A 26156-nucleotide genomic window follows, 5' to 3' on the forward strand; every position below is an offset into this window, starting at 1 on the left:
TCTGCTTACATCGAAGCAAATGGGTGGTCCTATAATCCGCTCATAAAACCCAATAAAAAACATCCAAACAGCTCCAACAATACTAGAATTACATTTTGTGACTTGAATGATAACAAGTATTAGTGATATTGTTATCACAAGCGCTTACTTGACAAACTATTTATAGAGAGACAATAATCACAAGCTTGTGTGCCAATGTTGACATCATCGACTAATCAGGTTCTTCCTTGTTTTCTTGCTCAGCAGACTTTATTGTGGATCATAAATCATGCCTCTCACCTGGATAGTCGAAGGATGAGGACGTATTTACACAAGTTGGTACACTTTGATAGCCAATATAGACCCATAAATAGTGAGAAAGACATGAAAAGATGCTTTGTTCCACCCCCATTTTTGTCACGAGGTTTATAAGTTATTCTTCATATAAACGGGAATATATCTACATCCTAGCAGTCGGCATCCTATTGACAGCAGACCTTACAGTAAGTGACGTTTGATTATGTTTGTTGGCTCTCATGAACTCTGTTCTGAGCAGTTATCCGTTATGTTGTCAGGGGAAAAAAGTTAACGTTGTGATGTGTTTTTTAAGTTAATGCGCCGCATTAAAATGATCAGTGTACATAAATATTAAATGTTGTTATAAATGTGCTTGTTACTACGTTACCTATATACTTACATTATGTATATAAAACCTGAATGAAGGTGTTTGTGTGTTTTTTATGGGCTCTATGGGCAAAATAGAGCTCAATTTACAGCAGACTTTTATCGTATTTATTTACTTTTCAGAATGCATTAATAAAAATACACTCGTCTTTATGTCTTCCATAACGATTGTGAACGATAGGCATAATTTCCCACTAAAAAGTGTTCTCTTTTAAGAAAGTACTCCTCAGCTCAACTTGTTTTTTGTGAGTGAATCTACGAAACCAGATGATCAAATACTTAGTTTCCCCACTGCATGGCAGTGCATTATGTATTGTAATACGTTTGGCTTGAGGAGACATCACATTATTAATTTCCCAAAGGATTGTACACAAGTTATGAATGTATTTGATTAATTCTTCTAATGTATGTTTCATTATGCTCAGTAACATGTGAATCACAATGATAATACAAATGACTTCAGAGATGCATCAAAAACTGTTTTGCATCCTCTCAGACCGAGGAAGGAAAGTGCAGAGGAGTGCAACCGAGACGTTATCTGTCCTGTCATTTTAAAACAGTCAAATGTGTCCACTCTACTACAAGAATTTGATACAGACGATGAAGCTGATGACGGCTATGATGACTTCATACGAATTGGTAAGTATAAACTTATTAGAGCTTTGTAAGAGCAAAAAAAAAAGTGAAATGTTTTAATTGTATAAGATACAGCGATAAGGGTAGATTGTGGGTAGATGCTGTACTTTTATTACATTACATTAAAACTGTATAGAAAAGACAAGATTAAAGAAACAAGGACATGTACATGACCTACAAACCCCTTTTCCAAATGATTTGGGAAATTGTGTTAGATGTAAATATAAACGGAACACAATGATTTGCAAATCATTTTCAACCCATATTAACTTGAATTTGCTACAAAGACAACATAGTTGATGTTCAAACTGATAAACTTTTTTTTTTGCAAATAATCATTAACTTTAGAATTTGATGCCAGCAACACGTGACAAAGAAGTTGGGAAAGGTGGCAATAAATACTGATAAAGTTGAGGAATGCTCATCAAACACTTATTTGGAACATCCCACAGGTGTGCAGGCTAATTAGGAACAGGTGGGTGCCATGATTGGGTATAAAAACAGCTTCCCAAAAAATGCTCACTCAGTCTTTCACAAGAAAGGATGGGCGAGGTACACCCCTTTGTCCACAACTGCATGAGCAAATAGTCAAACAGTGTAAGAACAACGTCTCTCAAAGTGCAATTGCAAGAAATTTTGGGATTTCAACATCTACGGTCCATAATATCATCAAAAGGTTCAGAGAATCTGGAGAAATCACTCTTCGTAAGCGGTATGGCCAGAAACCAACATTGAATGACTGTGACCTTCGATCCCTCTGATGGCACTGTATCAAAAACTGACATCAGTCTCTAAAGGATATCACCACATGGGCTCAGGAACACTTCAGAAAACCACTGTCACTAAATACAGTTTGTCGCTACATCTGTAAGTGCAAGTTAAAGCTCTACTATGTAAAGCGAAAGCTATTTATCAAAAACATCCAGAAACGCCGCCGGCTTCCCTGGCCCCGAGATCATCCAAGATGGACTGATGGAAAGTGGAAAAGTGTTCTGTGGTCTGACGAGTCCACATTTCAAATTGTTTTCGGAAATATTCGACATCGTGTCATCCGGACCAAAGGGGAAGCAAACCATCCAGACTGTTATCGACGCAAAGTTCAAAAGCCAGCATCTGTGATGGTATGGGGGTGCGTTAGTGCCCAAGGCATGGGTAACTTACACATCTGTATTTACCTTTCAGGTAATACTGAAAGGTACATACAGGTTTTGGACAACATATGCTGCCATCTAAGCGCCGTCTTTTTCATGGCCGCCCCTGCTTATTTCAGCAAGACAATGCCAAGCCACAATCAGCACGTGTTACAACAGCGTGGCTTCGTATAAAAAGAGTGCGGGTACTTTCCTGGCCCGTCTGCAGTCCAGACCCGTCTCCCATCGAAAATGTGTGGCGCGTTATGAAGCGTAAAAAACGACAGCGGAGACCCCGGACTGTTGAACGACTGAAGCTCTACATAAAACAGGAATGGGAAAGAATGTTTGTAAATGTGAACGAATGCAGTTTTTGTGCGTTTCAAGAGCAGTGTGCAAACTACTTTAAAGTATACGTGTTGATTATTTTGTCTTTTGTCTTGCTCGAGAGTTGGTTCTGTGACCAGCTAGCGTAAATGTTGACACTCCTAAAAATAAATACAACGCGAGTGAACAAAATTATTGGTTGCTAATTGAATGTTTGGAAGCAATTTGGCCAACAACTACTTTTTGCCAGTATGGTAAAAAACTGATGAAGCGGTAAGTTAGTGATATCAATAACGAATAGGAAAGTATGCCACAAACTAAATAATAAATGAATAAATAAACTCGATATACAAACTCTGTTTCCATATGTGTTGGGAAATTGTGTTAGATGTAAATATAAACAGATAACAATGATTTGCAAGTCCTTTTCAACCCATATTCAATTGAATGCACTACAAAGACAAGATATTTGATGTTCAAACTCGTAAACTTTGATTTTTTTTGCAAATAATAATTAACTTAGAATTTCATGGGTGCAACACATGCCAAAGTAGTTGGGAAAGGGCATGTTCACCACTGTGTTACATCACCTTTTCTTTTAACAACACTCAATAAACGTTTGGGAACTGAGGAAACTAATTGTTGAAGCTTTGAAAGTGGAATTCTTTTCCATCTGGTTTTATGTAGAACTTCAGTCGTTCAACAGTCCGGAGTCTCCGCTTTAGTATTTTACGCTTCATAATGCGCCACACATTTTCGAAGGGAGACAGGTCTAGGCGTCAGGCGGGCCAGGAAAGTACCCACACTCTTTTTTTACGAGATGTCTTTGTAGCATATTCAACTGAATATGGGTTGAAAATAATTTGCAAATCATTGTATTCAGTTTATATTTACATCCAACACAATTTCCCAACTCATATGGAAACGGGGTTTGTATGGGAGTACAATATAAGAGTGCTTTCAATAAAAGGTCATTTTCGGGTAGATTAAACATCTGCAGACTTCCTTCAAAGTGGTTGTGTACATTCTGTTATGACCAAATGTGAGAAAATAAACTAAACTAGTGTGTGTACACTTTCAACATTTAAATAGTAAATGTATTTTTACAGAGCATACTATGGCAACGCCCCTAGAGGATGTTGGCAAACAGGTCAGTAACTCTTTGTCTGATTCTTCTGTTGCACTGACTGTAATTAAAAGTATTTTATGTTAATATCTCTGTAATACTCCTTATGGAATGATTTTTTATGCCCACTCTCATGCATTTTTTATTTGATAATTATTTCTAAATTAGGGGTGTCCAAACTTCTTCTGCAGAGGACCGTATACTAAAAAATCAGGATGCAGGAGATTTTTCTGATAGAGCCCGTTAAATGTAGATATTTTACAAACTACTCACTAACAGTTAGAGGTATTTGGCTGTTGAGTTCAGGATGAACCTAAAATTCACTCTTACCTTTACAGGGTAACTTAATTTGACCTTTGGGAAACTTTTGAATGCACATGTGCAACTGCTTAATACTTTAGTACTTAACACCTTGTTCTCTAAAAAAAGCTCAGCGAAAAAATTAACAGGTGTACTAATCCGTGGATGGACCAATAGATGTCCTGGTGTGTTTGTTTTCATGTAAGCTTTTATGTTTCTGTTTTTATATATTGCAGCTGAATTGCACTTTAGCCCAAAGCAATTTTCCTCTGGGACAATAAAGTTATTCTGATCGTAGACAGAGAGGTAGAAAGGTACTTTATTGATCCAAAGGGAACTTCAAAGCATCCAGTAGGAGTATACAAGACATTCAGGACACAAGACATTAGTTATAATGAACAGTAAACATTAAACAACCCTTGTTCCCCCTTCACTTCTGTTAACGATAAACCTGAAACAACATTTAGAAGGTCCCCTTTATCAGTGATTCTCAAACTGTAGTACGTGTAGTCAGAGTCGTGTATAAAGAGAGTATGGCCAACACAGTCTCAGGCGATCTCCTCAATGATTGGTCAAAAGGTACCCACGTGACTACAGGGCGCCATGACTGCTAATAACTTGAGCTAATGCTCTGTATTTGTGGTGTTTCCTTGTTAGTGTTTTGACACGTTGTGCAGCATGGGGCTGCTCCACCCGCGAGAATTGTAGAAAACTTTTACGTCGATTTCCTACCAACCCGGAAAGAAGACAAGTATGGAAAGTGAAGATTCACAAACACTGGAGAGCCAGTGACTACAGTGTCTTGTGCCAAGTAAACACACGACACAACCGCTGTGTTTTGTTCAGGACAGAACACACAGAAGGTGATTAATATGACAACAAAATAAATTATTAAATTAAAGCGATGATTTTGACAAAAAACAACTCTCTTTGAATCCCAGTAAAACTGAAATAATGCATTCTCTACTGTGTGCCAGGGTTACCATATCTGAGTTATTGTGCAGAAATATGGGGAAATAGGTATGAAAAATGTTTGAAAAAAGAAAGGTGAATGACAATAATACATAATGAGTGATACATACAGTGATTACAAATACATTGGAGGCAGACACCACACTTGAAATATCTCACACAAAAGTCATAATTTATCTGTGATTGTTGGTCCAAAGATAATAAGGATTTGGCAAAATGAGGGTAAAGTTTTGGGGTTTTTTGTTGTTCAGTGTATTTTTTTATGTTATTGCACTAGGCGGATGCGTATTGGGTCACGAAACACTGCAGGAATGTAGCAGCAGAGTACGTCAAATATAGCCACAAAATTATACTTTGACAAAATAAAAGCATGTTTTATTGTGAGTTTATGAGCTGGAGTATGTTTAAAACTATATATTGACATATTATTTTGGTTTATTTTGTCAGAAAAACTAATGTCAAAGTAACACGTCCTTGGTAGCAGTCATGGCGCCCATTGTTTAGTTGGCCATACTCTTTTTATACACCACTCTGCCGCCAGCGGTACACGGGCTCCATCTCGTGGAACAACTAAGAATCGCTTAATTAAAATACAGTGTCTTATTTTACTATATTGAAACATGGTGTTGCTGCTTAAACTGTGTGCAATGTTCTTACTACTTCAACAAGTAATAAATGTACTTGTTGAATAAAACTTTCCTTGTTTTTAATGAACACTTAGGCCTACTGCTACTATATCTTAATGATGGCCATTATGGTGGTACTTGGACTGCCTAGTCTTTTCTGGGGTGGTACTTAGTGAAAAGAGTTTGAGAACCACTGATGTTTCAGAATGAATAAAGGAATGTACATAACCTGTGCAGGAAAGAAAATATATGTGATTTAAGAGATACATCTAAACAGCTTAGGCACCTCAGAACTGTTGTAAAAGGGCCTGTGCATAACTATTGAAGAGTGTTAACTTCTGAAAGTAAGTGTTGTTTATGCATGTACAGTTGAAGAGTGTTAACTTCTGAAAGTAAGTGTTGTTTATGCATGTACAGTGGTGTTTGAAGTGGGAGTGGTGCCAAAAGTGTGAGGACAGACAGTGCACAGTCAATGCAGACATTAGGTATGCAAATTAAATGCAGATTACTGTGATTGTCATTCAAGTGTCCAAACATTAAAGGTTCAGAAATAAAGTGATAGCAAAATTGATTCTGATTCTGATTCAATTAAAATTGGTCTTCAAACTGTCTTCTTCCACATGCTGGTCACATTTTGCCATTATGACACCAAGATGAAGCCTAACAAGTGATCAATAATCAACAGAGAAATTGGCCACTTAGCTCAGAGTGTTATTAACAGGCTGCAAAAAAGACATAAAGGGACAGAAGGAGTCTAGAGAAAGATACACTGCATGTCCCTGAAAATGTGACAGTTATTTTTGTGAGAAAAGTATTGAAACACTGAAGAGTCGAACATGTGCATTCAAAAGTTTAGAAAAATTCAAATTAAGCTAGGAAAATTGAACTTTGTTTCCACACTGAGCACATAATTGAAGTCATGACAACTTAGCTGAACATTTGTGAGCGTCTCTTCCATTCGAAATAAAGTATCTATTTTGTCTCTGTCCTGTCAGGTTTGGAGAGGGGCTTTCCTTATGGTGGACTTCCTCCTCTCTAACCCACTCATGTTCAGAGCGGCGACAGCTGTAGACCTTGGAGCTGGAACTGGTTTAACCAGCATCATCATGGCCACCGTAGCTAAACGAGTCTACTGTACAGGTAAAAGGTCATCAAACAATGAACTAACTAACTGACTAACTTTGGTTGTGCCGATGCAACATTTTCACTTCCAATATCAGCACAAAACATACATACATTTATTTTGTCGTGTGGAATGTTAGAAAAAGTTTGCTTAAGTGGAATTATTCAGAGATATATGGTATGTCTGAAAAACACGAACCTATTTTTTTTAACCATCTGGATAGGACCTATGCTGTCTTTAAGTTGTAGTGGAGTCATAATTATTTTTTGTAAGATCTAGCGGCCACAATAATACAATAATTTAGGCTCATTATGCAGTAAGTTGAATGATACAACCATGTTTGTTGCCGTATATTTTCTACTATGCTTCTACCTTGGAGACTTTGTGTCAATAAGTAATATGCAACTATAACTATTTAATAGATGTTTATCTTGACAAATGTATTTTAGGCTTCAATATTGTTCAGTTAAGGACCCGTATTATGCGTGTCTAGCTTTTGCGCCATTGTGTGCTTAGCTGTAGTGTAGCTGCAAGCTCCTAGTAGCCTGTAGTTGACTATATTTATCTTTTGTGAATTTGGTCTTTAAAATACAAGAAAAGACAAACCTTGTGTGTTTATTGGAGGAAATTTAGATGTTAGCTGCATGGCTGAACTGCTTTGCACAAGTAAACACGCTGCAGAACTGCTTATATTGGAGATTTTAGGTGCAAGCCGATATAATCTGATACAGTTTTGTTCGAAATGATGTAATGAACAACAAAGCTATTAAATCTCTGAGTAAATTCATTGATGTTGTGTTGCAGATGTTGGAGAGGACCTTTTAAGCATGTGTCAGAAAAATGTAACATTAAATGAAAACATGATCAAGCGTGCAGGTAAGAAAGTGGCTAAAATCTGTTGTTCAAACTTTGAATGAAACAGTGCAATGTCGTCGGGGAGCGTCTGCCGAATGTATAAAATTATTTTTTGGACCAAACGAAATCAGCAATCTTTTCAGCGGATACTTTGATTTGGTACAATTTGTCATATACAGTATATTGATTATATAGTAGGCACAGGGTGGGAACAATGTACAATTTTTCATGATTTATTTTGAAACTGACAAACAACCATGTACAATTCCCACTTGAGTTGGGAACCATCTGTGCCAAATATTTTGATTTGAGTTCATTGATATTTTGTTTTACCTTACATTACATGTTATTCCTTTGGAAAGGTTCCTTCATACATTTTTGGTCCCAACATCTGAGCTCTCAAATTATCTGTCTTTGTCTTTTCTTGTGTTCATGAATGGAATTATTGCTTTTTAGACTCACTTACAATCAAATTGATTGTATACGCAACACAACAAAAGCCCCACAGAAATATGAATGTGATGTTTTCTTCTGACCACAAGGTGGTGAAGTGAAAGTGCGACAGTTGGATTGGCTCAAGTCAGAACTTTGCACAGGTAAGAAGATATTTTAAAATAGTAGAAGAAAATGCAGTTTGGCTTGATTTTACTTGCGGCTATCAACGACTTAATATAGTTTGTATTGCCTAGATCGAGGGTGTCCACATTTTTTGACTTTGGGTTGCATTGGGCTAAAAATATTTGGTTGATGGCCGAAATCCGACTGCATGTAAGGTAACTATAAAGGGAGATTGCATTAATTTTAAAAATATAACATTTTTAATGATACAATATTATCGCCATCTAGTGGACATAAGTTTTTCCTGGTCGATAACCTTTTACGAAACTGAATGTGCAGCATTTATTTATCTGACCCAATGCAAACAACCTTCCCTAGTCATGGTGGGGAAAAAAATCTAATCAACACAAAATGTCAACAGATATGGTCAATGAACTTTGTGGATATAATAAAAAATGTCCATTCACCATAAAAAAAATTCAAAATTTTACCCATCCATTACAAAGCACGATGGGCAAAATGCAAAACACTCTCCACACTTATCCGTGTTTGGCGCATTTTAGCTGCTTGATATTTCTGATTGATTACAAAACTTTAAGGTCCTCACAGAAGTAAAGAAGGTAGAAGTCAAACTTCACATGCCTTTAATAAGCAATTATCCATCCATCCATTTCCTACCGCTTATTCCCTTTTGGGGTGGCAGGGGGCGCTGGCGCCTATCTCAGCTACAATCGGGCCTATATAATTAATAAAAAAATAAATAAGCACTTATATATATAAATATATATATATATATATATATATATATATATATATAATTGATGGCCGAAATCCGACTGCATGTAAGGTAAATATATATGAAAATTGAACATTTTCTACCGCGTATTCCCTTTTGGGGTTGCGGGGGGCGCTGGCGCCTATCTCAGCTACAATCGGGCCTATATAATTAATGAACAAATAAATAATCAATTATATATATATATATGTATATATATATTTATGTATATAATATGCATTGGGCTAAAAATATTTGGTTGATGGCCGAAATCCGACTGCATGTAAGGTAACTATATATATATATATATTATAATTAATTAAAAAAAAACAATTATATATATATATATATATATATATGCATTTTATATATATATATATATATATATATATATATATATATATATATATATATGGATAATTGTTTATTAAAGGCATGTGAAGTTTGACTTCTACCTTCTTTACTTCTGTGATGACCTTAAAGTTTTGTAATCAATCAGAAATATCAAGCAGCTAAAATGCGCCAAACACGGATAAGTGTGGAGAGTGTTTTGCATTTTGCCCATCGTGCTTTGTTATGGATGGGTATAATTTTGAATTTTTTTTATGGTGAATGGACATTTTTTATTATATCCACAAAGTTCAGTGGCCATATCTGTTGACATTTTGTGTTGGTTAGATTTTTTTTTTCTCACCATGACTAGGGAAGGTTGTTTGCATTGGGTCAGATAACTAAATGCTGCACATTCAGAGTTTCGTAAAAGGTTATCGACCAGGAAAAACTTATGTCTACTAGATGGCGATAATATTGTATTATTAAAAATGTTATACTTTTAAAATTAATGCAATCTCCCTTTAGGCAAAATTCCCTAATAAACTCATGACGTCTCACGGGCCACTTTGAAGACGTCGTCGGGCTGCACTTGGCCCGCGGGCAGTAGTGTCGACACCCCTCGCTTAGATAATGATAAAGTCAGTTCCGGTTCTACCTTCTGTCCTTCTAACCTTTTAATTAAAAAAGAATATTCAATTCATTTCATTATAGATTCTGATGTTGAATTTAGCTGGACAGAGGAGGAAGTTGCGGACATACATGACAATGCTAGCTTCATCATTGCTGCCGATGGTAGGTGAAAGAGAATCTTTTACTGATGTTTGTCTCTTGAATGTGTGTATATGTTTGTATGCAAGACGGTGACAGCTCACAGTTTCAGTTTGAGATCATCTGTCTAAAATATAATTTGCTAGACTTATTTATGTATTTTATAATAAATAGTCACATAGTTCAATGATCACGGTACTGATGCAATCGTATGCTCTGAATGGCAGTTAGTACAAGGATATTTAAACACAGCCGATACACTTGCATTCGCTTTCCACTGTGGTCATACTCATGAAACAGAGATGTGGATTTGGATTTTGATAGTTAATTGAGATTGGCATTATAGTCTTTTTATCCTAATTTTAAAGTTTGTTTGCAGGGTCTCTTACTTAAAGTAATCAGAATAGATTAGATATATTTTCTGGAAATGTAATTCATCATTGTATTATGTATGGTGTACACTGTGCACCGCATTAAATCTTCAAGTGTAATATAATGTTTCACCTTCCAAGGGCTTTGTCCTTATTCCAGCCTCAGTGGTGCGAAAAGCAAAAGTTCTGAAGTCGATCGGAGGATACGCGAAAGGCCGGGTTTGACAGGGAACGCCCGCATCATAGGGTCGCCCCGCCTTGGATGAGGGTTGCACAGTGACAGTCTTCAGTCGTGGGGCAGAATGCTGCACGGCCAGAATCCTTGCAGCAGCACAGCTTTTTTCACTTGGGGACAATGCTGCACGGCCATAATCCACACAGTTTCACAGCATTTTTAATTTAAGCACAGTTAGGAATAGGGCCCTATGTCTCTAATAAATGTCAAGTGTAAAGATTGGCTTGGTTTGTTTAGGTTATGTCGACTACTGCTTACGCAGTCGCTTGGTCAGCCAGTCCGAGGGCAATCATAATAAACGGGCAATCATAATATTATTCTACACCGTATTTCCAGTCTCATCTGAGTTTTTGAATACAATCACAATTCTGGCTAACACAGATTATACTGTTTCATTGTTTTTTGTCATCAGTTTGCTACGATGATGATCTGACAGATGGCCTGTTTCGCACACTTTATAGGCTGTGCAATAACTTTTTTCATGCCTGCACCATTCTCATCTCTATTGAGAAAAGGTAGGGAGAAAGCCAACTCTTCTACCCTCAAAGTGGTTTGCATTTTATTTTTTCACAAACCACTTTCACTACAGTACTTGCTTACATTGATTAAATATAAGTCGACATAGTGGTATACATGTCTTTGACACATTGGTCTTCAAATGTTTATGTGAAATTCTTGTCACGCATTTTAACCAATAAATATCCACTAGCATCTAATCCAAAAATGCCTATTGATCCACCAACCACAATCATGTCAGTTTGAAGCTTGACAACAATTCTGGAGTATTTTAAACATTAAAAGTATTATTCTGTGTCCAATCCATATTGATACTTTAAAAGGAGATTGTTTTTTTCAAACAGTAAGTAATTGATAATGTGGCGTTATCAAGGTTGAACTTCACCCTGCGAGAAATGGATGTGTCCTGTGAGGCCTACAACCATTTCCGGCACTGCCTGTACCAACTTGAGGACATGGTGGATGGTCAATGCAAATACACTGTTGAACAGCTCCCTTGTACCTTCCCCCAGTTTCTTCAGTACGAACGCATAGAGCACCTGGTAAGAACACACTCATCACGAAAATTTAAAATAGACTTAACCTCTTTTTTGCTTCATTTTTGGTTTTATGTTGGATAGTTTTGCTTGTATGTGATTGCTTTATATAGACAAGTGGTTCTCAAATGGGGTTACGCGTACCCCTGGGGGTACTTGAAGGTATGCCAAGGGGTACATGAGATTTTTTTTTAAATATTCTAAAAATAGCAACAATTCAAAAATCCTTTATAAATATATTTATTGAATAATACTTCAAGAAAATATGAATGTTTGTTCATAAACTGTGAAAAGAAATGCAACAATACAATAATCAGTGTTGACAGTTAGATTTTTTGTGGACATGTTCCATAAATATTGATGTTAAAGCTTTCTTTTTTTGTGAAGAAATGTTTAGAATTAAGTTCATGAATCCAGATGGATCTCTACTACAATCCCCAAAGAGGGCACTTTAAGTTGATGATTACTTCTATGTGTAGAAATCTTTATTTATAATTGAATCACTTGTTTATTTTTCAACAAGTTTTTAGTTATTTTTATGTCTTTTTTTCCAAATAGTTCAAGAAAGACCACTACAAATGAGCAATATTTTGCACTGTTATACAATTTAATAAATCAGAAACCGATGGCATAGTGCTGTATTTTACTTCTTTATCTCTTTTTTTCAACCAAAAATGCTTTGCTGTGATTAGGGGGTACTTGAATTTAAAAAAAATTCAAAGGTGGTACATCACTGAAAAAAGGTTGAAAAACACTGATATATACAATATAAATTACTGTATATTAATTTGGCCGACAATATAGATTATAATTATACATCTATATTGTGACAATGCATTTTAATGACACATTCTACCTGTGTCAGCTCAAACGTGAGAGGGGCAATGCATGGTCCTCTTGAGCAAGCGCAAAAAATATCCTTACACCGCGAAGCCCCTTCTATGTCATTATTTTTTGCTATCCATGGCAACAAATAACTGTTTCTTACATGTATCATTATCACTGGAGGACTAAAGGACAATGAAAAGCTAAACATGCTTAACACACTGTAAGAAGATACAAGAAGCCATGCTAACCGCTAAGCTAGAGCCCTTGAATGTAAACAGGGTGGGTGGATAAATACAAATGTCGACAATAACGATACAAAACATAGTTTGGTCGATACCAAAGTGATTAGATTGATTTTATTTACTATCAAAAAGTCTTTTTTTTGTCTTTTTGTTGTTGTTTACAAACTCAGAAAATGAGTGCCTGGACACAGGAGCACTTAAAAGGAAAAAACCAAAAGGTTTAAATCAGAGCTTTCAGTTGTTTTTGCTTTTGTCTAGTTACTCAAAATATTGTATTATAATAACAACAATAAGGAAATATTTTAAATTGTCTAATTGTAATTGTGATCCTAAATATATAATCTTTCAACGATCTAGAATTTTTCAAGTATTGATATCACCATTGGTATAGCCAATATTGTCACTGTAACTACTTGGTTTTGGAGCGATACCCAAATTTGTATTAACGCGCAAAATTAATAAAACGTAGCAAGACAACAAGAGAATAAGTGCTCATATATTTGAACAGAAGTGTAGATTTATATCTGCGCTACAGCAGAAAGTAACTAGCAATTAATAGTAAATTACTTAGATGAAGTATTGTTCTGAGATAATAATACCACCAAAAATCTGCGATGAGGAGGCGACTTGTCCAGGGTGTACCCCACCTACCGCCCGAATGCAGCTGAGATAGACTCCAGCGACCCCAAAAGGGACAAGCGGTAGAAAATGGATGGATGGAATACCACCAAAAATTATATGTGCCATACCCTAATTTGTCATTTTGCATCAAAAGGACCTCAACATACAGTGTATCCTTTTTAACATTAAAGAAACAAGACAAAAAATAAATATAGATCACCTTTTAGTGCAGAGCTTTTCAAATCAGGTTTTGAAGCATTAAATTGTGTGATACTGATAAAGCATGTTGGTCACACCCTGGCATCGCAACACACCACCCCAGCAGGGTGTGCCCCACTTTTAGAGAAAAACCAGAGTAGACCAAACATGTGGCCAGTGTTGGTTGGCTCTATTCCTAGGATGTATAATTTAACTTCTCTTTCTGTGTATTTAACACACTGCCATCAGCACAGGCTGCCTTATGCTCAGGAAACATGTTTAAGGGTAAAAATTAATTACAAACTGCAAAAGTGACTTCCATCCTCAGTTTAACTATGAGAGCGGCTACTTATAAGGATGTTCCAATCAAGGTTTTCTGTGGCCAATTCCAATACCGATCCTCCATGAGTGAGATTGGCCGATACCAATACTGATCACTTGTATTAACTGTCCAAATATTTGAGCAAAACAAAGTCAATAGTTCACAATTAGCCGCCCTCCTCACCCTTTCCTCAAAGAACATGTAGGCATTTACATAGAAAACTGTCAACAAGCTGTCTTAGATTAAAAAATACTTCATATTGCCCATCCTCCCCATCTCCCTGGCTAAATTCAATTATATCGACATTAGGTTCACTGCATATATTACTTGACTAATACACACATTACTCTTCAGCAGAATGTTTTAATATTGCCTAGTTCGATTCCTACCAATGATGTGTTGCTATTCCAGGAGCTATGGAAGGTGACTGTCAATAGAGTCCCCTCTGAAAAAGCCGAGGCTTCTCAGCAGCTCATATCTTGACCTGCACTCTCTGCATCTGCGTCGATTTCCAACACCCTGCACCACTATCCTCTCCTAAGAACTTTCTGCAATGTCTGAGTTTTTTTCCTGGGTATTTGTATCTGCCACATCACACTTCAAGTATTGCAGTTTCACTACATCGCAGATTTTTTTTTTTAAAGCATATTCGACAATTTTTTACCTAAATTAAGTGTGGAGTTAAGACTTACGGGTATGTCTTATATGTATCACAGTCTTTTTTTAAATGATTATGTTTTAGTGATCGATAAAGATATTCATCAAGCGGGTTTGGCATTTTCAGATTAAAGGTAACCACGGCAGCTAAACTTGGTCAACTTGATTAAAGATAGAGTAGCGCCAACTTTTGGCAGGAAAATCTTTTGATGCTCTCATCCTCAACCTCCATAAGACATCTCCACATTGATGAGCCTTTGACGTAAGCAATATCAAAAGATGAGACGCGATACGTACAGTAGTTTTGGGTTACTTTTTGCATCATCCCTCACTTAAAGCGTGACTGGGGAATGCTCTACCGGCCTGATAAGTCTGAAAGAGATGATACAGAATTATCTGTATCTCACAGATGCTACCTGGTGGTTGTTTGAGCACACTGCAGCGAGTCCGGGATAGTCCCACTCCTTAACCCTTCAGTCACACACAGAATTTTCACAGGAATGAGGCAAAAAAAACCCAATCTTACCTACTGTAGCACATAAAGGGGCCTTGATATGCTAAATCTACTTTTTTTACCTATTGGATGGTACCTGTTTTTGTGCATTAGAGATCCACAAAAGTCAATCAAACTATGGAGACATGGCAGAAACATTTTTAAAAGAATCTTGTCTTCTTTTAAACTTTCTCCAAATGAGCCGTTTGGAATTTGAGCCAATTGTGACGTTGTTTGCCTCAGTTACGTCAGCGGATAACTCTGTATATGGTGGAGATTTACCTGAAGAGCTTTGCCCAACTCTGCCATTTTTATATAGTTGTCGTCCAAAGTTTTAGTTATTAAGTTATACATTTTTCTCTATCCTCTTTCTGTGGTGCAGACTGGCTTGTGCATGCACATGCATGCTAAAATCTTTTGTTGTTGCCATTTTTCTATAAAAAAGCAACATATACTTATAACTTGCATCTGTCAGTAGACTATACGGAATAGCTAAAAACTACAACATGGCTGACGGGGTGAAGACACAGTTAAAGGGGGTTGGCCTGGAGGAGGGTTTTGACACGTTATTTAAACGCACCCACAAAGTGGTGCAACCTGAAGGTACATTGGAAGACGGTCACTAAAACATAGTATTTGCAAATTTTTGACCGAAGAACAAACATTAAATGGTTTTAAATGTAGGAAAAAAATCATAATATTAACCTTTTAATACTATCAGCAGCTGTCTGTGCATTGATACGTGGAGATGAACTCTGTTGATGCACGTCATATTTGACATAATCAGCACCACATGACATTGGTGAGCCTTTGGCGTAAGCGACACAGAATGACAACGCAGGACACGCGATGCGAACATACATAGATAGCTGTGACTGTCAAGTTGACCAAGTTTTTTTTTTTTTTACAAAACATCGAAGCTTGATTCAGCTGAGTGACAAAATATTTCTATGTGATAGTTGTGTTGTAGTGGCCGGGCAACGACCACAGCAATGACATCTGGAGCATTCTCCGACTGTGAGTGCTGTAATCTACAGAAGAACACACTTAGAGCTACTTTATTGGGGAAAATAGTGACTATATGGGTGTTATTGCATATTCAGAGGTATCTAATAATGTTAAATGTGTTTAGAAGGAAGTAGACATTTGTATATGCTCCAACCATAGATATATTTTATTTATCAACAATAATATCAATAATGAACTTGTTTACCACGGTCTAATCTAGAACCAATTGGCCGCGATGAACGAGGGACGACTGTATCGACACTAGGAGTGGTAAAAATAACCGTTAAATATGTGTGTGCTGTGTGGTGACCAATGTGAAATGATATGCTTATCAACCAAGCACAAGAACAGTGCAACAATTGCAACAGCATGACTACAATGTAAAGTGTGGGCCCTCGCACTGAACATCTGCAGTGAAGTTATGACAGTTTGATGATCAATGCGAGGAGTCGTCGTCATCTACCTTCTGTGGTAAGAACTCATACTTGTCATCATCCTTTCGTTTGATGTGCCGTGTATAAATGTGAAACTGATTCTTGACAATTGGTTTTCTGTATGACACGAGTCATTCTGAGGCACAGTGATTAATCCAAGAGGTGGCATATAGTTAGTTTTTGCCTCATCCTTCTGTTAAAGCCTGCGTGAAGAATGCACTACCAACCTTAAAGCACCTGATAAGTCTGAAAGAGAAAGGGATGATACAGTATTATCTGCTCACAAATGCTACCTGGTGGTTGTTTGAGCACACTGCAGCTAGTCCAGGATACAACCTTACCTACTATAGATCTTGTCAGCGTGTCCGCTTCATTACTTGGAGGTGGAAAGCACTTTTACATTTCATGAAACAAATTCATGATTACAGAAAACAACAACAAAAGGCAAAACAACTTACAATTAAAGCTGCTAGCAGCGTTGAAAGTGCCCTCGCCTTCCGCTTGCACCTCGGGGCATGAGGTGCAAGTCATGTCCTGCCCATTGCCCGGCCCAGCATCAAACATTTCAGTAAGATTGTACCATGTGGAAGGAAGGTATATTATTTTCCACCTCAGTGCGATATTGGTTAATATTTAGAATGCAATTTTTTTTTTAATCCATCCGTCATGTCTTTCATAAGAATTGTGAACGATGGGCAAAATTCCCATTATTTGCAGTTTCCCTTTAAATAAATAAGTATTGAATACAGACGGGCTTCACGGTGGCAGAGGGGTTAGTGCGTCTGCCTCAAAATACGAAGGTCCTGCAGTCCTGGGTTCAATCCCAGGCTCGGGATCTTTCTGTGTGGAGTTTGCATGTTCTCCCCGTGAATGCGTGGGTTCCCTCCGGGTATTCCGGCTTCCTCCCACCTCCAAAGACATGCACCTGGGGATAGGTTGATTGGCAACACTAAATTGGCCCTAGTGTGTGAATGTGAGTGTGAATGTTGTCTGTCTATCTGTGTTGGCCCTGTGATGAGGTTGCAACTTGTCCAGGGTGTACGCCGCCTTCCGCCCGATTGTAGCTGAGATAGGCACCAGCGCCCCCCGCGACCCCAAAAGGGAATAAGCGGTAGAAAATGGATTGATGGATGGATGAATACGGCTGATAAATATAGCCTCTACATTATTCAGGATAAAGATGCAAACAAAACACATAATCTGCAATATGAGAGTATATGATGATGGCCTCCAGACTTCTGTCGTTGATGTCACGAGGCTTAGGCCCGCCCACATTTTAATAAATAAATGAGGGTGTTCTTAAATGTGGCTGAAACTCAAATTCTGCCATCAGAAAACACACCTTAACTTACTACTGCCTACTTTGAGGGGAGTTAATAATAATAATGGATTAGATTTATATAGCATTTTCTTTAGACACTTAAAGCGCCTCACAAATTACTGAGAACCCATCATTCACTCCACGTTTATTCCTTGATGGTGGTAAGCTACATTTGTAGCCCAAGCTGCCCTTGGGGTAGACTGACGGAAGCGTGGCTGCCAATTTGGGCCTACAGCCCCTCCGACCACCACCAGACTTTCACATTTTATTTTTAGACCTCATTCGTAGTTCAAGAACTATGAAATAAGGGCCAATATTCAATTTGGATCTGTAATTTTAAGTTGTTTTGTCTTTTGTTGATTAATTTTTGTCTAAACCTAATTTCTTTCATGAAATGTGAAATAGTTTTGTACTTCCAGACCACTGTAGTCTAGTATTACTGCCCCTAATTTGTACTCATGTGGGAAAATTCTCACAAAGGAGTTTGTTTTAAGGGCAACGAATGAATCTAACCTGTTCAGTTTCAGGCTTCTATGGTATAGGATCATACCTGTGTGTCAGTGCTTCTCAATTATTTACTGTAGACCAGTGGTTCTTAACCTCGTTGAAGGTGCTGAACCCCACCAGTTTCGTATACGCATTCACCGAAACCGACTTTAGTGAATTTTTTAATTTTTTTTTTTCTAATTCAAGACAAAGTTATGTTTTTTTGGTAACATTTTAGTATGGGGAACATATTCTAAGTAACAAAGACTTAATTTAGAGTTATTTGGACACTAGGGGAACATATTCTAAGTAATAAAGACTTAATTTAGAGTTATTTGGTTAGGGTTAAGGTCAGGGTTTGGGTTATAATGAAGCCATGCTGAATAAGGCATTAATAAGTGCTTAATAATGACTACTAAACAGCCAATATGTTAGTAATTTGCATGTTAATAAGCAACTAATTAATGGTGAATATGTTCCCTATACTAAAGTGTTACCATGTTTTTTTACTGGTGCACAAAATGAACCGTGTATGAACATCACCTTGTTCAAACAACAAAACCAACACAGTGCATAAACCCACAACAAATTACACACCTGCAAAAATCAGTCAGCTGTTGCCGTATCCGTGATACGCCGATAGGGAGAAGTTTGTATTTACACGATGTTATGACCTCCGCCGAACCCCTGAGGCCGACTCACCCAACCCCTAGGGTTCGATCGAACCCAGGTTAAGAACCACTGCTGTAGACCCTCCTGGGGGACTGAAATCTTCCGTAATCCGTTATTGAGAACTTGATATTTATTTTTCTATACAATGCACTGTGTGAGTTAATGTCCCAAATGTTTCAATCTCTCCCCCTCTGTTAGCTCTGTACACACATATTCCTGTGTACTTGCTACTTCTACTGGGTAAAATAGAGAATCTGTTGGTTGGATTGATCATTGCTGCCACCCAACTACAGGCTTGTGTATCGCTCTAACATGAATACAAGAGTGTTGGTACAGATAATAAAAGTCTCCCCTGCTGCTTACAACCCTGACCTGAATTATGTGGAAGTAGAAAGGGCAATACTTGTTCTTTCCGATTTAGTCTTCTCAAAAGAAAAGCACAAATACGCTCTCAGCAAGAAGGAATTAATTATTTTAAAGTGAGGCATCTCATTTTTGTTAATGTACACATTTATAGCTTTTGAGGTTTGGTTCTGTTTTTGGTGTGTGGAATTGTTTGCTTTGTTTTTGTGATATTAAAAGTTTGAATTATTAAACAAAAGAATGGTTACGGTTGCCTATTTTGAACATGCATACAGGTTACATTTAGTTTCACACTTCAACATGTAAAAGGCTTGCTAACACAAAAAACATTTGGGCTTGCTCATAAAATATGAGTCTACATTTGACACCAAGTTAAGAGACAAATTTTGCAATAAAGCGTCGGATAAACATCCAAATAAGCAGCGTCCAATAACGGTCAACAAAATGTGTTGACCAAAAAGTGATGTTCTAGTCTCACTGAGTAAGACTAGAACCACCCCTTTTAGTGACCGACAGTCATGTCACGTGACACACCCACCATCACACCATGTGACCACACACACACACACATATATATATATGTCCAGGGTGTACCCCGCCTTCCGCCCGATTGTAGCTGAGATAGGCGCCAGCGCCCCCCGCGACCCCGAAAGGGAATAAGCGGTAGAAAATGGATGGATGGATATATATGTATGTATGTATATGTATGTATATATATACTGTATATATATATACATATATATGTATGTATATATATACTGTGTATATATATATGTATATATATATATATATGGGCTCCTTCAAAAGGGGTAGAAAAGCGCTATACAAGTACAACCCATTTACCATATATATATATAATAATGTTAAAGTACCAATGATTGTCGCACACACACTAGGTGTGGTGAAATTATTCTCTGCATTTGACCCATCACACTTGATCACCCTCTGGGAGGTCAGTGGAGGAGTGGGCAGCAGCTTCACACCATACTTACTGCTTCACAGTAGGTTTGGTGCTCTTGGGATGCAACTCAGTATTCTTCTTCCTCCAAACACGACGAGTTGAGTTTATACCAAAATGGATACATGGATGATACAGCAGAGGATTGGGAGAATGTCGTGTGGTCAGATGAAATCAAAATAGAACTTTTTTGTATAAACTCAACTTGTCGTGTTTGGAGGAAGAAGAATACTGAGTTGCATCCCATGAACACCATACCTATATTGAAGCATGGGGGAGGAAACATCATGCTTTGGGGCTGTTTTTCTGCTAAGTGGACAGGACGATTGATCCGTGTTAAGGAAAGAATGAATGGGGCCATGTATCGTGAGATTTTGAGCCAAAACCTCCTTCCATCAGTGAGAGCTTTGAATGGTTGACCAAATACTTATTTTCCACCATAATTTACAAATAAATTCTTTAAAATTCCTACAATGTGAATTCCTGGATTTTTTTTTCACATTCTGTCTCACAGTTGAAGTGTACCTTTGATGAAAATTACAGACCTCTGTCATCATTTTAAGTAGGAGAACTTGCACAATCGTTGGCTGACCAAATACTTTTTTGCCCCACTTTATATATATATGTATATATGCCAGCGCCCCCCGCGACCCCGAAAGGGAATAAGCGGTAGAAAATGGATGGATGGATATATATGTATGTATGTATATGTATGTATGTATGTATGTATATACAGGTATATACTGTATATATATATACATATATATGTATGTATACATATATGTATGTATATATATACTGTGTATATATATATATATATATATATATATATATATGGGCTCCTTCAAAAGGGGTAGAAAAGCGCTATACAAGTACAACCCATTTACCATATATATATATAATAATGTTAAAGTACCAATGATTGTCGCACACACACTAGGTGTGGTGAAATTATTCTCTGCATTTGACCCATCACACTTGATCACCCTCTGGGAGGTCAGTGGAGGAGTGGGCAGCAGCTTCACACCATACTTACTGCTTCACAGTAGGTTTGGTGCTCTTGGGATGCAACTCAGTATTCTTCTTCCTCCAAACACGACGAGTTGAGTTTATACCAAAATGGATACATGGATGATACCGCAGAGGATTGGGAGAATGTCGTGTGGTCAGATGAAATCAAAATAGAACTTTTTTGTATAAACTCAACTTGTCGTGTTTGGAGGAAGAAGAATACTGAGTTGCATCCCATGAACACCATACCTATATTGAAGCATGGGGGAGGAAACATCATGCTTTGGGGCTGTTTTTCTGCTAAGTGGACAGGACGATTGATCCGTGTTAAGGAAAGAATGAATGGGGCCATGTATCGTGAGATTTTGAGCCAAAACCTCCTTCCATCAGTGAGAGCTTTGAATGGTTGACCAAATACTTATTTTCCACCATAATTTACAAATAAATTCTTTAAAATTCCTACAATGTGAATTCCTGGATTTTTTTTTCACATTCTGTCTCACAGTTGAAGTGTACCTTTGATGAAAATTACAGACCTCTGTCATCATTTTAAGTAGGAGAACTTGCACAATCGTTGGCTGACCAAATACTTTTTTGCCCCACTTTATATATATATGTATATATGCCAGCGCCCCCCGCAACCCCAAAAGGGAATAAGCGGTAGAAAATGGATGGATATATATATATATATATATATATATATATATATATAATTTGTATATAATATAGTATATATATATTATTTGTATATAATATATATGTATATATATATATATATACATATATAATACATAATTTTATATACATAAAATACATTATTTTTATATTATATATATATATAGTATACTATATATATAGTATACTATATATATATTATTTGTATATAATATGTATATATATATATACATATATAATACATAATTGTATATACATAAAATGTATTATTTTTATATTATATATATATATAGTATACTATATATATATATATATAGTATACTATATACATAGTATATATATAAATATAGTATATACATATATATAGTATATATATATGTATGTGTGGGAAAAAGCACAAGACTACTTCATCTTTTTTCCATACACATACATATTGCGCTCTACCACGGTATCGAGCACTTCCCTGGATAATCCAATTAAGACATATATATATATATATATAATGTGTGTGTGCGTGCATAAATATATATATATATATGTATGTGTATTACGTTTCTGGCTGTATAATTGTGTTTGTTTTTTTAGTCCCATATCCACATCCGTTGACAGTGATTTCATTATATAGATATCATTATTTCGAATTTCTACTAAACTAAAGAACTCCAGCATTTCACTAATAGAGATAAAAAGGTAAGTCTATGATGGATATGCATATAAAAGTGTAAAGAACATTATTTTAAAAATAGGACATAAAAAATGTAAATACCATGATATGTATTTATCTGTACAATGCACTGTGTGGGTTACTGTCCCAAACATTTCCATCTCTCCCCCTCTGTTAGCTGTGTACTTACGTGTTCCTGTGTGAACACAGCCTGTACCTCTGATTGAACTACATCAGAACCTTAAAAAAATACAAAGAGATAAACAATAATACTTACAAAATAAAGATAATAATTTAAAAAATGTACCCTTTAGTCCAGTTTGCAGTCCGGTTACATTGTTTCGGCATGTGCATAAAACCTGCTCCCCTACTAACGGCTCACACTCGCAAGTCGATTGTTATCATTTACAAGAACCATGGTTCGTGAACGTCACATCTGTACCACACTGATCTGATCTGAGCCCACCACACAACTATTACAACTGCTTAATGCCTGTTTTATTGTCTTTTAAATGTGTAGCAGGAACCTGCTCAGTGGCCTTGTGGGTGGGTCGCGAGTTCAAACCCCGGCCGAGTCATACCAAAGACTATAAAAATGGGACCCATTACCTCCCTGCTTGGTACTCGGCATCAACGCTTGAAATTGGGGGTTAAATCATCAAAATGATTCCCGAGCTCGGCCACCGCTGCTGCTCACTGCTCCCCTCACCTCTCAGGGGGTGTAACAAGGGGATGGGTCAAATGCGGAGGGTAATTTCACCACACCTATTTTGTGTGTGAGGACCAGTGTTACTTTCACTTTAACTTTAACAACATATCTACATAGTTTGAACAGCTTTATGACGTAGCAGCCTGTGACAATAATAATGAAAATAATAGATTTGTAAAATCACTTAACATTGAACAAACAACCTCAAAGTGCTACAGTGCATTTAAAAAACAACACTGCTAGAACCACAAATAGCTTCCCTCAATGAGTAAAATAAATAGTAAAATAAAATAAAAACTAGAACAGCCTTGTATCATGATGATGATACAAGACACATTCCTTAAAAGAAACAACATTATTATTTTTTACTAGTTTGTTTGTGTCATAATTCATGCATACATCATGTTCATTAAAATGACAACCTCCCGGCATGATGGACCGATGCACCACTGTCCTCTTTGGGGCGACACAACAACCTAATGTAAGGGCTCGTGCAAAGCCAACAGATCAAGCGTGTAGCTTTCATTTTTAAGAAAACTTACCGTATTTCCTTGAATTGCCGCCGGGGCGCTAATTAATTTAAAACCTTGTCTCACTCCTGTGCTTATCAAAGGCATGCGGTAAAAGTAAGCATGCGCTAATTACTTTAAAACCTCTTCTCACTGCGGCACTTCCCAAAGGCATGCAGTAACAATTTGACTGTGATGTAAGCTTGGACCTTAAATCCTACTGAATAGCTCTTAATCTTCTTCCCTTTATGCGATTTTAAATTACCGGCATTGAAATCAGCCTCCTCCATTTTGAAAATGATGACAGGGGAAGTGTCCCTCGTGATGTCACGAGTTTGACCAGGCGGTAATACTAAGCATGCGCTAATTATTTTGGGAAGCGAGTTTGACCCGGCAGTAATTCAAGGCAGGCGCATACTATATGCCCTGCGGCAATTCAAGGAAATAGGTTATTTTCTTTTTTTCCATTTGATAATTAGCCTATTGAGACTGCCGAGAAATATGATGCAAATTTCAAGCATTTTTCAAACCTTGAAAACAACATTAAAATGCAAGCATTTTCAATGTTTTTCAGCACCTGCACGAACCCTGCTGCGAGGCGAGATAATCAATCCCACAGGTGTGGCATATCAAGATGCTGATTACACAGATGGCGCTTGTGAGAGATTTTATTTTTATTTTTTTTTGCATATGTGAGATTGTAATAATTATTTTTGACTTTTAGAATTATCCTTTTGCGTATGTTTTAATGTTTTTTGTAATATATATATTTTGGACGTTGCAGCCGTACAAAACTGGCTTCAGCAATACACGTAATGGCCACTAGAGGGCCCGAAAGGATGCAGAGAAAGTAGAACGCAAAGTGGGACAGCAGCCAATCACCAACGACTTTACTCAGGGGAGGGGGGGCGTATCCAAGGCACCATATGAGGTAATCGAACCCTATTTGTGACTCTTTTACAGCACGGCGAGGCACAGCTTGTTCCTCCAGACCGACTTCACCGAGAACGGAAACCGAAAAAGCCCCTCCTCCTCCCGCCAGCAGACACCCGCGGTTGGGGCGCTGCAGTCATCCTCGCTCCTGTCCTCCGGCCAGAGGTAAGTGTTCGATCCGTGCCTCCTCCCTCCGGGGTCTGCGGGTCACATCGTGCCGCATTCTCCCTGCCGTGTTCTAGCGACATGATACCGAATTAAGGCGCAGGTGATGACGTCAGTCTCCATGCAATTAAGCATCCACGCGCGGTATCGGACCATCTCCCAGAATTACCGATACTCACTATGTTCATCCATAACGGTGGCGAGCCGGTCGGATCCAGCTGGAACCAGATCCCCCAGAACAGTGGAGAAACAAAACAACAGTCGTAAACAAGTTTAACACCAATGGTGCACATGTTGTGGTGACAGCAGTGCTGGACGCAGTACTCAGTGCTTATAACTTCTGCAGGCATACATCCAAGTCAAAAAAACATGACTTTATTGCACATTTGAGTCTTTTATAGAAGATACGAGCATGCAGCTTATCCAAAAGTGCACCCTATTTAAATAGTGCAAAGTCATTTGATAAATACAATATGGTCTTAGTTGTATCCCATCCAATGAATCCTAATTACACGCAGACTGGAATTCCACCTTGCAGACCTAACAAGAGGCAGCGTTGCTGTTTGGTAACTCCATGTTACACAACATTTGTCAATGCACTTGTAGGTCACACAACGATCAGCTGGACGTTATCGGCCCCCAGGGCCACATTCTGTATCACAGACTTTATGCTGAACCACATTAGGTTTGTGTTTGTAATTAAGAGTGTGTTTGCCATATTAATCTCATTTTGACATTTGGAGATAGCCCCCCCACCCCCCGCCCCCACTACACCCCAAAAAGGGGGAAAAAAGGGTAGAAAATGGATGGATGGATGATTAAGTACAGGTGGATACTCACTTGCATAATGTGCTTAAAGGGGAACTTTACCTTTTTTGGCATCTTGCCCATCAACAAGCACACATACTGTATTTTTGGACTATAAGACACACTTAAAATAATTTCGTTTTCTCAAAAATCAACAGTACGCCTTATAACCCGGTGCACCTCAACTATGTATTAGTTACCGTTAGGGGTGTTGGAAAAAATTGATTCGA

The 26156-nt window shown here is 37.5% G+C and overlaps 2 protein-coding genes and 1 long non-coding RNA gene across 4 annotated transcripts in view; 2 read left to right on the top strand and 1 right to left on the bottom strand.

The window, feature by feature from the left end:
• LOC133541805 (methyltransferase-like protein 22) overlaps positions 1-20059 on the top strand; it is a 29629-nt gene extending 9570 nt beyond the window's left edge. For both annotated transcript variants that reach the window (XM_061885407.1, XM_061885408.1), the window contains exons 4-12: positions 1160-1302; positions 3866-3906; positions 6776-6920; positions 7708-7779; positions 8301-8354; positions 10136-10216; positions 11211-11313; positions 11688-11856; positions 14473-20059. In XM_061885407.1, coding sequence (XP_061741391.1) covers positions 1160-1302; positions 3866-3906; positions 6776-6920; positions 7708-7779; positions 8301-8354; positions 10136-10216; positions 11211-11313; positions 11688-11856; positions 14473-14544 — 880 coding nt within the window. In that variant the 3' untranslated portion in view covers positions 14545-20059. The remainder of the gene's footprint in view (positions 1-1159; positions 1303-3865; positions 3907-6775; positions 6921-7707; positions 7780-8300; positions 8355-10135; positions 10217-11210; positions 11314-11687; positions 11857-14472) is intronic.
• Positions 1-23258, bottom strand: part of LOC133541085 (uncharacterized) — a 48671-nt gene extending 25413 nt beyond the window's left edge. The window contains exons 1-2 of the long non-coding RNA XR_009803789.1: positions 23111-23258; positions 22994-23043 (exon numbers count right to left, since the gene is read on the bottom strand). This is a non-coding gene — a long non-coding RNA (uncharacterized LOC133541085). The remainder of the gene's footprint in view (positions 1-22993; positions 23044-23110) is intronic.
• A 1709-nt stretch (positions 23259-24967) lies between these two features.
• Positions 24968-26156, top strand: part of LOC133541263 (4-aminobutyrate aminotransferase, mitochondrial-like) — a 67146-nt gene continuing 65957 nt past the window's right edge. Inside the window, exon 1 of the mRNA XM_061884553.1 lies at positions 24968-25119. The gene's annotated coding sequence lies outside the window, so the exon portion shown is untranslated. The remainder of the gene's footprint in view (positions 25120-26156) is intronic.

This window comes from Nerophis ophidion, linkage group LG23, assembly GCF_033978795.1.
Source record: "Nerophis ophidion isolate RoL-2023_Sa linkage group LG23, RoL_Noph_v1.0, whole genome shotgun sequence".
In the NCBI taxonomy this organism is placed as follows: Eukaryota; Metazoa; Chordata; class Actinopteri; order Syngnathiformes; family Syngnathidae; genus Nerophis; species Nerophis ophidion.